Here is a 16,727-nt window from a genome sequence, read left to right as displayed (position 1 = left end):
CCCAGCTCTTCCAAATTCTTTGAACAGGGTCTGTCCGGCTTGGACTTTTGACTGGCACGCTCACAGGGGTGGGAGTCCAGTATATGAGCAGCCATAAGCGAAGGCTGCTGGCAAGGTAAGTATGTGAGGTATGATACAGTTAGGTGTGATGGCGTGAGATGTGAGTGTGTTAGAGAGTATGTATGTAACTATGTGTGAAAGCGTGCGTTAAAATCAGTGCGTGTCAGAGCGTGAGTGTGTGCTAGCGTACCTTAGTTACTAGGAGGCAAGGGGCAGAGGGCTTAGCTTTACCTGCCCCCAGGGCCAAAACATTTCTGTATATAAAAATCTCTTTACTTGTCAGCTCTGAAACACTCCAAGTTCCTCATATTTAGTAGAACAGAGCAAGGAGAAAATACTAGGAATTCAGGACAAGTAAGTAATTAGTTATGTAGGTTTTGCCATCCACTACCACTGAACTTACTTTTAGAGGTCAATGCCTACGTTTTGTTCAGGGATATGTGCAGCAAATTATGTTTATTTCGTGAATCACTGCCCTTTGAGCAAATCAATCAGGATTTCCTTTAGAAATGTCAAGCAGGCAATAGCGTTGGCCATCTGTGAATGTTCTCAGTGCATTCTAGTGCTTGGGTTAAGGCTGAACGCAGCATATATGTGTTTGGCTGCCATTAGCTTAAATAACAAACCATTGCATAGAACATTGCGCATGCAGTAAAATGCATTGGGGTCCATGCAAAATGGATCCCAATATTCATTTTACTTACATATATCGCTCAACTCTACGCAGAGGGAAGTTCATAATGGGGAATTGGGGCAGCTACAGGGGACAAAGGGGCAGTGGCTAAAAATCGGGACTGTACCATGAAAACCAGAACATTGGGCATGTATAGATATAGTCTTACAACGGATCCCTTTGCATTTATTTTTCATTAAATAAGATACCTTATCCTTACTAATAGCTCCCAAATGTCTCCTTTACTGTCCTACTGCTTTTTTGGGACCTAAATCCCTCTGTCCCCCTTTTTTTATTACTTGGAATAATTGGCACTTGCATATACGTATATCATAACATTTAAATTCATAAAGATGAGTTGCTTTTAATTTTAGCTACTGCTCATATATTTTATACATCAAACTGAATAAAACATTGGGCATTTAACAAAAAATAAAAAAAGACTTTATAACATAAATTACCGAAAACAACTTGCCTTTGAAGGCCAATCTAGAACTAAGAGGCATCTCTATGTTTGACATTACATTGGGCATATTCACTAAACCATGAACTTCGGTGAGATATAACATTCCATCTGACTGACTATACATTATAATGGGGGAATAATGGCAAGTTTCTCCATGTAATGGTAAATAAACCATGCTAACGTCTGTGCCCTGTAGAAGACTCCATAGGGTCTGGCGGACGCACACCTTCAGCTTCTGTTACAAATCATCCCTATGCAGATGTCTGCTGTTTGAATTATTGCAGGCTCCTAGTTTAAAACACATGCCTTTATGTACACAAGGTGAAGGGTTATCTGCGGCGCTTGATTAATACACGGACTGTTTTAAGGTCAGTGCAACATAAATTTAGCAGATGAAACTTTTTTTGTTTTAAATAGATGGATGTAGAAAATCAAATTAGTAACAGCAGATACAAATTGAATTACACGCTACTTATTATCGATAATGGAATGTGAACTTTGAGCTGAAGTCTGACCTCACTGTGCGTAGTAAATATCTGTCACTTTTGGGCAGAAACATTTTATTCTGAAATATTTAGATTATACGTGATTCATATCAAAAGACTGCTGATGTCTTTAACAAGACATCCTAAAAGATGTATAGAAAGCATAGAGAGCATAGAAATGGTGTTTCTCATTGGCTACTACGGAAAAATCTTCTTATAGAATTCCTTTTTTGTTCCACTGATTTTCATACTTGTGTCGCCCCCATTTATTACACGCAAATTTACAGTTAACTTGATTTTTGGCAGTTCAATTAACTATAGCCCTAAACATACCTCTCAAATGTCCCTTTTCAGAAAAGACAGCCCCTCTTTAGCAACCAAATCCTTATCTTTCTTTCTTTCGTGTATAAATGTCTTTTACAGCCCTACACGTCACAATAATGTCACTTATTTAGAAAGCAGCCATAAGGGCAAATTTACTAGAAACTAATCGAGAGGCCACCACCGATCAGCAGAGAGTAAAGTAAACATAAGATCCTTATACTCAAGACGTCTCTTGGACGATCAGCGCCATTGCCCAATGGGCCGGTTAAAAGGGAGATCACTGATATCTCCAACCGGCCCGTTAATAATCCATAATTTCATTCTGCCCAATGCCACCTGGCTTTAAAAAGTGGAACGCGTGGCACTGGCACAGTTATAACCTCCAATAATGTCGCTGTACTGGATATTATTTGTTTCCCCAAAAATCCCATGCATTGTTCATACACATAAAAAAATCGAGGGAGAAATAAGGTTAATAAAATGGATTTTGGCCCAAGATAATTTAACTATATTAGCAGAGTAAAGATATCTGCTTAAATAATTACATCATAAAAATCAAAGTAAGTTCAATAAACCTCTCTCAGATAATATCGGGGGGGGGGGGCAAATCCAGCTGTTCTAAAACTTTTCTTTTAGGCATCACAAGGAGAAAAAGAATGTTGGAAATATGTTAAGTGATGTCCTAGGTGGCTTTTCATTGCAGTAACATGACACTTGAGCGAATGAAATGCCAGCTGTTGGCTTGCAATCACAAGCCGGGATACCATATCGGAAGATTAGGAAACTGCTGTACGCTCCCCAATAAATAGAGAGATATATGGGGTGAATATTCATTAAACATATACATGTAATGAATTTAATCTTAGATATTGTTGAGCAAGCTGCCTCTTTGCATCAAGAAAATGATTGCCTTCATTAAAGGGACACTCCATCGAATGCACTTTAATGCAGCATTTGCCTCTTTTTCAAAAGCCCCCCAGGTATTTTCCGTAGAGAATGCTTACCATCGGTCTAGCACTGGCTCAGCAAGTCATCTGGGGGGTGTCTACATGGAAAACACTTTCATTGGGAGCAATTTCATGCCACTGATTGGGTACTTTAAGCAGCCAACCAGTGGCATAAAACAGCGAACCATAGAGGTGTGATCTATTTTTTTTTTACTCTGGTCCAAAGTATTAAAAAGTGGTGCAGTCACCATGGCAATGACTGGAATATTCTGGTTAAGTGCTCTCAGTATGCATTATTTATGCATTATAAAAGTTACTGTATGTTACTAGTTAATCTATGAATGTATAGATGGAAAGACCTGCAGCCAAATCAATGGCAGAAGGCAAATAGTAGTGGTAGAAAACGTGTTTTTGACATACAGAAGTTAAAGTTACTATATTACAAATAAAGGGACTAGTAGGAATAAACACACACTCATCAGTGATATGCAAACATATTATAATACACACACTGTGTAATTTGGATTTGAATATTGCTGCTGAGTTTGTATCTAATGAGGGGATTATTCCCAACTGCCTTCACAGCGTGAATACTAAAATCCACATTACACTTCATGACATCACATATATTATTTATACCATAGGGGTGCACTTGCTGATTATGCCGAGCGCATTATTCTAAATACAATAATAGTTTTTCTAGCTTCTGGGCAGCCCTCTCTCTCTCTCTCAAGAGGAAATACCACTCATATCACGCTTAGCCAGCACCTGGCTACAGCTAATGGGACTTGTATGCAGATTGCACAAAAATGTTTGCGTGTAGAAGCAACGCTGCCTAAGTCCCTCTTAATAAAAGAATCAGTTGTTTGGGGTGTTTTTGCAGCTAGACGAGATTATATCTGTGGTTGATTAATCGTCTGCCATCTAGGTGTTTTTAACCGAGAACAGATATGCTCCATAGAGGCACTTGATTCTAATTCAGTGCTATCTATCATTTCACGATCATTGAGAGGCATAAGTGCGGGTGACCCTATTAAACAATTATATGATAAATGTTCATTCATTAATGGTTCTTATCTCCCATCAGTTTCAGTATCTCGGTATATAAAGCCAATGGGACTGTTCTTATTCATATAGTTATGCTCTGTGTGGCTTATAGTACCGCTATAGTAAAGCCGCCTTACAATTACACAAATATTATTAAAATAATACCCTGCAGAGTTTTGTACTTTTTTTGTGTCCAAAGTCTTCTTCTACAGCAGTGTAAAACCCCTGGTATTCCAAAAGCTGGAAACGATTGTATGACGTAAGCCACATAAGTTCACGCTTATGGTATAAAGATTAAACAAAGCATACATCTATACACAAACAACACATAATTGTAACATTGCATCACAGAGTTAATACACACACAACACATACTGAGCAATGCATTGTCTGGGGATTAACCATCAAAGCGGGCTTCCCGCTACGTAACACACCAACTAACGGGACAGCACTGGTCCGGTACAGCCAGAGTATTTTTCATGCGTAAATGGCCTTGTACCAGGGCTGTACCAAATCCAACCATTGAATCCACATTTAAATTGAGCTTTCAAGGTAATACGCTGATTAGATTTACGCAATGTTAACTACATGTTAATTACGAATATTATTTGTAGATTTGGGACATTCTTTTCTGATATAACATAAACATAGTGATTTTGTAAAAAAAAGCTGAAATCACTACAGGTATAAAACAGATTGGTAATAATATGCAGTAAATACCGGTATATCTAAGGCATGCAGGCTGATCATTTGTTTAGGTGAGTTTCTGCAAATTAAGTCATGTAATTAACACACATGTGGTCCCTATCTTCTAAAGCCTTGATTGTTTAAAAATGTGGCTAAATTAAGGCCGAAATCCCAAAATATTTATAAAGTGGGCCTTCCGTTTATTTATTATCTTTTGACAGGCCTGGGGGGGGGGTTGCCAGAGAGGAAGAGGTCTTATTAACCCATTATATGCCAGGAGGGGGTGGAAGGCACAGCAGTACGTTAGCATCTACAGAAGCGACAAGATCTCCTCTTTAATGGCTGCCTCGACATGTATGATGTCATCTAAGGTGTACTTTTGTAATCACACTACTTTACATTTCAGGTCACTTTAAGGGACTTTAAGAGGCACGAAACACTAAAATCGTGATGTTTTTGAATCACTTGGGACTATGGGCTTTATCACTTACAATGGAGGACTCCTGATCTCTCTGGGCAGTTATAAAGAATGTATTTTTTAAAGATGTCCATAAGTTAAAGAAGGGTCCAAGTTAGGTGTTGGTATTGCTATTGATCATTGAACCTATACATCCTTTTAGAGCAGAATGCGACAACCCCCCCCCCCGGTTTATTGTTTAGAAATAATCAAAGCGTTAGTTTGTTATAAGCATAACAGATGTATAATACACCGATTCTGCTGAGTTAGCGACTGGAGCATGCAGAGAAAATGCAGCCATTTAACATAAATACACAGCGGAGCTACTGTGTTAGTTCTAGAGAGTACTAAAAGAAAATTGTAATTATTGTGTTTAGCAGCGTAACAGTTTTGAAAGTGCTTACCCGAGGGCCCTGATCACCTTGATCTCCCTGCAAAGGGGAAAGATAAGATGATAGTTTTAACAAGGACTCCTTGAGCTACCCTGCGACTCTTTTACAATGTCTCACTGCATAGAACAAACTTTATTAGGCATTCATGATATGCTCCAGTTGAACATCAGCATGGATTGGAAATAACCGTCAGCATAAAAGATTGATATTTATTGTGACGCTACTGACCTTTTCACCCTTTGGACCAGGAGGACCCTGAAAATGAAAACAACAGTTGTTATTTGTAGGGCGGAATACATAATGCATATTATATATATATATATATATATATAAACTTGCTGATGTACCCATCATTAAAATCATGGTGGGCTTGGGGTGTTGCTTGGAGAGCCCAAGATGAGCCCAAGCAAGCACACAACGAGATCCAGGTCTGGAATCTATTGAGAGAGAGATACTGAACATAACTGCTTACAAGCATGGTTTGCATTTGTCCTCTTCTAAAACACATGTGGACAGAGAACCCGCTAACTTAGAACAAGCAAAAAGTGCAAGATCACCAGTGGTTTTAGAACACAACAGAACCTTACTTCTACCTTAAATGCCTGTACCGTAAGAATGTAAGGATGCATGCCATCGCTATCGGAAAGTTTGAAGACTAGAGCAGATGAAAATACTCTTTTACTATTTTATGTGCAGAGCGTAGATTGCTTTCTTATGAGTTTAGTTTACAATTCCTTTGACATATGGAAGGCATAGGAAAATCCCAAACTCTCGCCCAATTTGATTTTATAATTGGATCACAAAAACATCAAGAAAACGAGGTAAAGCAGCGTAGGGCAGAAACGTTTCATATGTCTGAGTTATGACATATTCCTTCAATATATGGATGATTTATAGTAGGAAGGATAAACAATGGGGCTTTTACACCAGCTCTGAAACATAATTTTTAGAACCATAGCAATCCATGAAAGAAATATCCCATTGGTTGCTACAGTTATAAGATCAGAAACTAGCTTTCCTGGGCAATATGTGTTTACCAACAATATTATCAAGATGTCACAATGCTGGCACTAAGGCAGTCATGAGAAATAGGCTTAGAAGATGGTTAGTGCTGTTACCATGGATGTGTAATGACATTTTTTGTATGTTGTCTGTTTTTGGAATATCATTGTGTATTTTGAGTTATTTTGGCTTATATTAGATAAATGAAGCTAGTTCACCTGGCCTCCAATACCAAATATGATCCCTCTGAATCCCTTTTCATAAGCCAGAAGAGCTTTTTCTAAAAAAAAAGAATTGCATTGTCTGTTTCTCATCTTGAGTTCTCTCCACCTCCCACTCACATTCCCTGTCTTGTTCCTGCATTTTCACTCATCCCTTTATGATTGTTTCTAAAATACACATATTTAAAAAAAAAAAAGTATGGTACTGATACACAGATTTAGTAGGGGGCACTGTCTTGTTTATTTTCTGGAGTATTCCTTTCATAATCTCAACTTGACTAGGGAACATCTGATAATTGGCTTTTCTCTGATATATGGGCCAAAATAAAAGGCTCTAGACAACGGGAGAGACAGTAATGGAAGCCGTTGGAACGATTGTCCTTGGGCTACTTTGGATCACCAGCGGAATTTCGGTTCACTCATTTTATTGCCATTCCACATATGGCTTCCAGGGTGTCTACTGAGAGCAGCTCATTATTCACACACTCATTGGATGTACTACTTATAGGCTATCTATGCACGTGTGATACAGAGGCCTGATTGCTGCTCATAAATTATTAGAGGATTCTGCTGACAGTAAGTAAAATAAGTATTCAAATAAATATTACACTGATTACTGAATCCCAGTGCTTTTCCAGAAAGACCTAGATACATACTTAACAGGGTTTTTTAGAAGGGACCTGGGTTAGATGTGTACACTTAGTGTCACCATACAGGGGGTAGCTCTTAGTTCAGATGGGGCCTCCCTATATTCAGATGAGGCCTGTTTCACACCTTTTGCACGTGGATCCCAGGAAAGGAGGGAGGATGGTGCAATCTTCTTCCTCCCCATACTGGTGCTTAAGGATCAGCACTGCTATTGATCAGCACTGGTATTGATCAGCACCTTCTGCTCTTTTGTCATTGCGGGTGGCAGCTCCTGGCCGCTGCAGTGATGTGGCGGCAAGTAAGCATGACACTAATTTACTTGAAACATGGCCACTAGTAGGGTGACTGGAACGGTGAGGATAGTTTCGACGGTGATTGGACAGAACAGATTACTGCCAATAAACAGTAACTTAAAACAGTGCCAATGCAGGTGACCCTACAAATGCATTAGCAGCAACTGCTGGTGGTGACTTCATCCTCTTACAGGCCAACTGCTGTTATTACAATCCATTCTGCACTTCAGAGGGCACCTTAGAGCAAGGTCTCTCATCTCTATTACTAGGAGTGCTTGAGAGTGAAATAAATTAGGGGGGGAACCGATGGGGAGGAAGTAAAGGGGGAGATGTGAGGTGATGAGAGTGAGTTAGGGTAGAAGAGGTAGCAAAATAAAGGACATAGGGATTATAGGAACTGGGAAACAGTAATTAGGACTGTGTTTAGTGCAATGTAGAAGAGGAGATGGAATGAACTTTTGTGGTGTGTGACCATTCCAAAGGAAGCTACTCGTTCTGTAGCACTTGTTGGTTAGACATTATAAGTCCGCCAAGAAAGCACTGCATACATTGTGGTTGCTGTATAAATAAATGAATATAAGAGAGGGCAGTATGAAGTTGTGTTCATACAGCAAACAGCTGGACACCTGAACTTACATCATACGTGAGCTTTGATGGTGAGATACCCTGCACTGTGTATATTGGAAAGATTCCAAGTGACTGTTGCCTCAGGTCCTCACCAATTCATATTCTGCCTCTTCAGGTCCAGTTTTTGTCCCATTTTAGGATTTCACCTGTTGTGGGTCTGATTTGAGGGGTATTAAGGTAAGTACCAATAAGCTAGGATTTTAGTACTAAGCATTAATCAATCCACAAAAAGCAATTTCACTTGGGCTTTTACTGATCCCCTACAGAATCAAAGCCTTTCTTAACACATCGGTTTTGTCCCATTGAAGGATTTTACCTGTTGTGATTCTAAAAAGCTGGCTTTGGACACAATCAATTAAAGCTTCTATCTGGGAACTATGAAGGTCTGATTTAAGTCTCAGTATTTTCACTTTAGGGTGAATTTCGTCATTAGGGTGAAGGGAGAGATTCTTGGCAATAGACAGTTTATGATCTCTTTGTATTTCACATTGGAACGATAACGGTGACATTGATTTCTCGTTTTCTTTTCTTTCTTATTGGCATGTTTTAGTTAATATGACTGCTTGAATACAGAATGATTGTCAACATGCTAAGACATGGTCCTATATAGTGGCTGAAGGGTATTACAGTAGGCACCAAAAGAAGGCACCAGTTTCGCACGGAGCGCTGATCAGTCCACAAAAAGGCATTTCACTTGGGCTTATTGTTTCCTAAAAGAATCAGAATGGGGATTCAATACATCGGTTTAAGAGCTTGTTCTTTTCACATGTAAAATGAATGTAAACGTAGCACAACTGTGTTAATACCTTTGGAGATCAGCGAGTACCACAGGAAATGGCTGTTGGAGTCTACAAATTGACTTTTATTTTCGCTCAGGATTACACATGTAACTCATACCCCATCGTTGTTCAACAGAGACATGTGAATATAGTGCGTTCTTACAGCCACAAAGAGTTCCAGAACACAATCTGAAAGAACACCACGGAGATGCTTCTTATAACAATGTTTTCCATAGAATTTGAAACATTGTTCAATGACCTTTCATTGGCTTTGATCCTAGAGAGCAATAAACCATTTTTTTACTGTGTATATGTAGAAGTGTAACACATACAAAGTGCTTGAGAAGTTAAACAATAAACACTTTGACCTTTACGGATGTTGAAGGTAAATGATCGCAAAACACTATATTAAATATCTAATAATAAATAACATACTGAAGTATGTTTGTCATATAAATCCCTAAGTAGACGGTTTAATCTAGTGAGTTAAAAGTCATTTTTGTTACCAATTTCATAAAACTGCTCCACTGCTGCAAAATGACACATGTATCCTGTATCTGGATTGGGACCAATCTAGTCATCAAATGGTTTTTAATGCATATTGGAGCCCTTTTTCCATCTTTACTGTTGGCGTTAGAATTTTGTCTCAGTTTCTTTGCCTATGTGGAACCCAAGATGCATACTTAAGTACATTTCCTGCATATGGCAGTAGTGATAACACTGAAGTCAATGGGAGCTGTGCTTTCATTCAAATCAATAGGGGTAGTGGCAGCCAATCATAGCATACATACTATAGGCTGTATTATTCTAAAATACAGGAGTGAACTTGTTCTCTAAAGTAGTTTTTATTAATATTGGGGGGGGGTGTCACCGGATCAAATTGATAATTCCATTGCTTTCCAGTATATAGGGTACAGTATACACCCAGAATTTCCACTTCGTGAAGAAGAATAATCCATAGTATATATTTTTTTTACCCCTATATTGCCCTATCTCTGGTCCAAGTCCAACTTAATACTCTACAAAAAACCCATAGATCATATGTTCATTGTGTAAACAACGGGACATTTAATATTACAATTTTCTATATATAAAATCTGTATAATAATACTTTGATTAGTTTGTTAAATCAGAAAAAAGGAAAGAAGCTACAAAAGGTCTGATCTGGATCATGTGTAACACTGCATATGAGTATGTTTAAACAAAACAACAAACAGAAAAACAGAGAAAATATGTGCTTTTATTTATTTTTAGTAACGTGTCCTTTAAAACAATGTCTTGTGTACTTGGCAGCTTGCTTGGAGCCACATTTTTGTGATTATTCATATATTTTGGGTTAACAGATGTAAAATTAAGAATTCTATAATGTCACACCAGGACATAGAATTTAGGTGCCAAGTCACAAGCCACGGAGAATCAATGGTGAATAAAGTAATCTCTCATTGAAGATCTACACATGATATGGACACCATCTGCTTTCCTGTTTTTGGTGATTCCCAAGCAAATTGTTGTGCTTAATTTCCCTTTTAGTGTCAACATTTGTCATTTGTGTGTTTGGTTTAGGGATGTTCTATGTTTCACATGAGAACAGTGCTGAAGTGTAGACATGCCTGTGATTTAATAGGTCTGTCCATTCTCTATATTCTTTACCATCTCACATTAGATGGGCCATTTGGTTCCTCTCTGCTGTCAAATTGTATTTTCTGCTGTTTATAAAACTAACCATCTTTTGTTTCTGTTCGTTCAGGTGGTGTTTGTATGACTTTTGCAGAGCTTCTCAGCTCCTTCATATTTATCTGAAGAGGGAGATTCTGGAATAGATATAAAGTATGACAGAGCTGACATATGTTGTCGAGGCCTTGGTTAATGGAAATGTTTCTCTCCTTGATGAATTTTTCTAAGAATTGTTGAATTTGGCGGAACGATTGAATGATGGAGGGAAGATGGTTTTGTTAATAATTTAACACCAGTACAATGTGAGAATGGTATAGCATTTTTCTCTCTCATTTGTAACTGTGTTACATTTGTTTTAGGATTACAGCTCCCAGTTAGAGTTGCCACCTCTATTGTACATCTGAAGGTTAGTCTGAGGAATGCCGCCCAGGGGTATGTAGAATTCATACACGCAATCAGCATGTTTGAAGGTATGAGTTTTATTTACTGCCGGGGAGCATTTGTTAGATTGACACATACTTAAATATAGGTTTTATGTTTTAAAATTCTCTACCCCGACCCCTATGTAACAAGTCCCTTCCTTGAAACCAATGTATCACTATTTAAGGCACACTTATGGAGTACACAATTGTCTGACTGTTGGACCCAGGACCTCCAAGGAGCAGTCCACCTTGATAGTTGGTCTGTACACAAAAACACCTCACCTACGTTTGTGTGCATGGGAATTGGAGTCTTTGAGTTACTGTTTTTTTTTCTTTGTTGAAACTTGAGCAATGATGACCAGGTAACGGCTATCACCTTCTGGCCCAGGAGGAAGCAAAGCCAGGTGACCTCCCCCGGTAACTAACATACCCACCAGCACACACTTACACACACTAACACACATTTATTCTAACTCTTTTGTGGATTGCCTTTGTGAGTTTTGCTGAATGTAAAAGTGGTTCCGGAACCATTACAAGGGAAATGTTTCTGCTCTACCCTGACTTAAATTATGTCTCTTCCATGATTCCCATTGTTTCCCGTGACTCACAAGTGGAAACATGGTAGTTCAACAATAATAGTAGTAAATTGCCATTTATGGGAGCAGTTTTGGTATGGTTTTTGCCACACTTCAGTCTTCTTACGTGTCTGGTTTTCACCAGGACACTGTAAATATGTTTCTGTCCCCACGCACTGGATCTCCAGTCTTAGGTTATAGTTTCCAGATGTATGTGATGTCACAAAGGAAAGAAAATAAGCAAAAAACTAGATTTAGCCTTAGCTCTGATAGCATATTTACAGTATGAAAGATAAGCAGAAATTAGCTAAACAGTGCAATCTGTGCTTGCTGTCATGTTTAGAGTATGTTTAGCCATTTTAAGTGTACTTAAGAAATGAAGGACAGTTTCAGCTCTAAGTAGAACACAGACAACACAAGATTATTATGATATTGAGGATATGATTAATATACCAAATGTAAACTCTTACCCGAAGATGGCTAACTAAAAAGAAGAAGAATGTACAAACAAACTATATATAAAATGGGATACTGCTGGATTATTAGCACTGGCAAGTAACAGTACACAAGGACTATTTTTAAAACTAAGTTAGCTACAGGTGTTGGCTTCTGCATTAAGTTTTCTTGTGTAGCCATGAATATTTTTGACAGAATATCTAAAATTTTGCACAATATGTTCATGTTCCCAAAATATATAAACCAACATTGTTATAAATTAAAAATATGAAGGGAATGAAAGTGTGACAAAATACATAGCTTCTACTATTCTTTGTGATACACAGGGCCTAGCTTTGTCAGGGAAGATAGTATTCCATTTGAAGAAGACACCTTTGCTATGTTGGCCCGATAGAAGGTTTCAACTTTAAGTAAAGATTCCACTTTCTCTGATTTACATCCAGAACCAATTGAACATCTGGTGTTGTGAATCCAGCCTTTGGCGACATTGAACTATCAGTGAGTTTGCACGTACTCCTAATATACAGCTTTACACAAGGACACAGCCTTGGCAATATAATAGTTATTAAGGTCATGATTCATTAATTAACGATCCAGCGAGAAATAACATTTTGTAGTCAGGAAGGGTTTTTTCTCCTTTTGAGGTAAAATTGGAAATCTCTTTAGTGTTGGTTTTTGCTGCCTTCAACACACAAGAACGCCTTCACTGGCCATTTGGCATCCGTGATGTGAGGAACCAGTATCATAGAAACAATGTGTAACAAACCCAAATATCAGAGTTGTTTGGGTTTGTTACACATTGGGTTTGTTACACATAATTATGATTAGTACGGATGTAATTCTAAATGAAGACTAGTTTTGTTGGTCAATAGAAGCATTACGGATCCTAAATGATTCAAAGAGCCACTGGACACGTCATGAAGGTAACCGTGATTTCAGTATATGAGTATCAGGCAATGTTTGACACTGTAGTGTCCAAGACACTCTAGATTGGAACTAAGGTGATCAAAACCAGTAAAATATTATGAATTTGTCAACAGTGCATCACAAAACAAGAAACGTCCTACTTACTTGAGGTCCAGGCTGTCCCTGTAAAATAATAAAGATAACATTAAGAACATTATTTCTATTATTATATTTTATTTATATAGCACCAATAATTTACACAGCTCTTACACTAAATACATTTAAGCCTAAAACAACTAGAGATTCTAATAAGGCTCGATCAGTGATTACAAGAATATTGTGAGATGTATAAAAATAGAAAAATATCAGACACACACAACTGATATATTTTTTTTGGGGGGGGTTCTGTGTTTCTTAAGCAACTATTGTCATAGTACATTATATGTTTTATACATTAGATTTGCACAAAGATTTGCAGCTCAAAACCATAAAAAAGTATAACTATAAATCACAGTATTACTACAGCATTATTATTTCATTTTGCAGGAACACCTGTAGGCACTTCTCATAAAATGATGATTTCAAATAGATATTACCCAATGCTATTTCCATCAACATAAAATTGTGGACTACATATGTAGATAGTATATATATATATATATATATATATATATATATATATATATATATGTATACTGCCAAGAGTCCCAGTTTTCTGGTGATAGTCCTGACTGTAACATGTGTACTAGAAAGGATTTAGAGATGTGAGGAAGATGGTTACACAGCTAAAGATAAAGACCTCAAGGGCAAACCATCCATTAGAGGTCACTAGGCAGAATGCATTCTCTGGGAACTGCACCACAAAATTCTTGCTGGTAGGAGACGTAGAGTTACTAGTCCCGCCAAAGTAACGGAGGTTTAGGAATGCTTTCGCTTCTTGTCAGTAATTGTTTAGTAAATGCCAAATGTGGCTTTTCTCTCCTGGAGCCAAAAAAAACATATGAAAGGCACAGTAGATGCAGAACATTCATGAGTCTGGGTATATAAAAAGACATAGGATGTTGGGGCTGTGTAGAGCATAAAATGAGGCTATATATATATATATATATATATATATATATAATTATATATATATATATATATATATATGTTTACTCACAAAGTCCATTGCACACCATTCCAAATTTCCCAAGCCTGGTGCTAGTAACCAGCAGTTTCCATTTACAGCACTTTCAAAAGATGGTCAGCACTCCAGGTCTTTAAATTAACAATTTCTCTTTATTCAAAGTCAAGTCGACGTTTCAGTCATTGCTGACTTTCCTATATATATAATATAACCAGACAGGCACGGTAAGGTCCTTTGGCAAATGCCCAGTGACCCGATCTGCCACTCCAGAGGCAGTGCTGCGGTAGCCGGCAAGCTACACGAGCTTAAAGCTATACTACACGGGAAACTCAGTCTGTACAGAGCACACAAGATTAGGTCTCTGCAGAGCATATAAGACTCGGTCTTTCTACAGTGTATCCAAAGCTCAGTCTGTGCAGAGGCTCTTGTTATTCAGTCTTTTTATTTATCACTTGAAGTTATTTTTAATTTATATTTTATATTGTGATATCTCAATTTACCTTGGAAGTTTTTTGAGGGGACAATTTTATATTGATTTTCAGAGATATTAAGGGCAACATTCAATTATTTCCAAGGGAATTTGTATTAACTTTTAGCATATTGTTTCAATTACAGACATATGTATGCTCTTCTCGTTGTTTCACTGTACCAGGTCCTACTGAAGTTGCCTCTTTCTCTCAAATAATGAAGGAAAAAAACATTTCTTGATCAAAGAGCTTATGCCAAAGCATGAATCACCCCCCCCCTCGCATTTATCTCTCTCATGGTTGATAACTATATTTTGTACGACACAGGAATTGTCTGTGAAATCAGTGTGACCGACCATAGAAAAAAGTGACAAATTGCTTAGCATAGACCAAAGCTGTCCACGTTTTGGGAATAAGAGATCCTAGTTCCGAGTTTATTTATTGCACGTGCTTTCACTCTTAAATCATTCCTCTGGACATACAACTGCAAATAGAATTCCTAGGTCAACGTACATAATATATAAGTTAGAGGATAAATAAATGGAATGTCTTGGAGCATTAACAGTAGACAGAGAAAGGGAGCCAAGTCGCATATATCAATGGTATATAGAAACAGTTGAAGTAATCCAAAGCTATTGAAGATCAAAGTGTTACTGAGCCTTTACTGGCGAATGTTTTTCTGGATCACAGGTCAGAAGTGATTGGTTGGCGTCTTGTAAGGACTGGTTTTAATGTTTTTAATCAAGAGATTACAGAATACATGGAATAACATCTTAGATGTTAGACAGGTGCTGAACATGCAAGAGAAGACATTAGATATGTCTATAATTGCTATAGTAGCATGGAAAGCCTTTCAGCACAAACATACTACATTTATAATGTTCTAGTCCACGAGGGAATGATGCTCAGGTTTTGTATTTTATAAATAATGTAATGGTTAAAATACATTTTGCGTCTCAGCTTTGATTTTAGCAAATGTTACTTTCTGATCTTATATCAAGTCTTTTAAATGATCCTAGTCACAGTTTAAAATGTGTTGTTGAGGGCTTTGGCAGCTTGTTGGGATCAGGCACCATAGATGACTACCAGTAGACACTGCTACATCCAAGCTACAAGAATCTGTCAGGGTCCAGTTAGAGATCAATGGGGAAAACCCCCCAAAGGTTCTCTCTATATCTAATAGGCATTTCCCTCTGACACACAGAAACGCTAAAAGAAAACACACAACTCCCAACACTTCAGGTGTCCAAACTGGCACACTTGTGTTAGGAAGTGAAGCTAGAGGAGGGACTGGAACTGACATCAGCAACGGCAAGGTCGGGATGGGATCGCCCAGCACCTTACACACAGAACCACCTTGCCGGACTGAGCTGCAGAACATCGCAAGGTGGCCATGAGGGAACTGCAATGGAGATCTGTTCTGCAACAGTACAGATCGCCATTTATTTTACAGCAATCTGGAGTGGTCAGGGGAGATCAAAGGAAGCCCATCATCCCCATTGCTCACAGGACAGCAGGACAGTACCCAAAAACTGGACTGTACCTGGGAAACTTGAGAGGCATGAAAACTAAAGGAGGAGAAGACTTACACTTTATTAAGGAACAATAAGTGGGGGCTTAATTCTTACTAGAACTCCAATGAGACTTAGTGAGACTCCACATTGGAAGAGAGTGCTTTATATTATGTGCCTAGTAGCATTTCGTACACAAATAATATCTGTAATACATAATACTTGTTATAAGTAAGGTGTGGACTAATTTCTTCCATGATACTTAATTTCCTAGTATCTTTTGGCAACTGTAAAAAAATACAAGAAAATATGAAATTAGTTCAAGATGTGTCAAAAACCTTGATGGTCTCACACAGCTAGGAGAACATTGTATCCTGAGAGCAATGATATAAAAATGACTGGTAAATCACACAGTGCATCTAATTTTAAATCCCAACTGGCAGCTGATTTGTTCAACATCTTCAAAACCTTTTGATTAAAAT

General features: G+C 38.0%; 1 protein-coding gene across 1 annotated transcript in view; it reads right to left on the bottom strand.

The window, feature by feature from the left end:
• COL25A1 (collagen type XXV alpha 1 chain) overlaps nt 1-16,727 on the bottom strand; it is a 195,896-nt gene that overhangs the window by 61,397 nt on the left and 117,772 nt on the right. Inside the window, exons 5-9 of the mRNA XM_053461495.1 lie at nt 13,307-13,324; nt 10,832-10,919; nt 9,227-9,297; nt 5,767-5,793; nt 5,551-5,577 (exon numbers count right to left, since the gene is read on the bottom strand). Coding sequence (XP_053317470.1) covers nt 5,551-5,577; nt 5,767-5,793; nt 9,227-9,297; nt 10,832-10,919; nt 13,307-13,324 — 231 coding nt within the window. The remainder of the gene's footprint in view (nt 1-5,550; nt 5,578-5,766; nt 5,794-9,226; nt 9,298-10,831; nt 10,920-13,306; nt 13,325-16,727) is intronic.

The sequence above is a fragment of the Spea bombifrons genome, chromosome 1, assembly GCF_027358695.1.
Source record: "Spea bombifrons isolate aSpeBom1 chromosome 1, aSpeBom1.2.pri, whole genome shotgun sequence".
Classification (NCBI taxonomy): domain Eukaryota; kingdom Metazoa; phylum Chordata; class Amphibia; order Anura; family Pelobatidae; genus Spea; species Spea bombifrons.
This window is presented reverse-complemented; position numbering and strand designations above follow the sequence as displayed.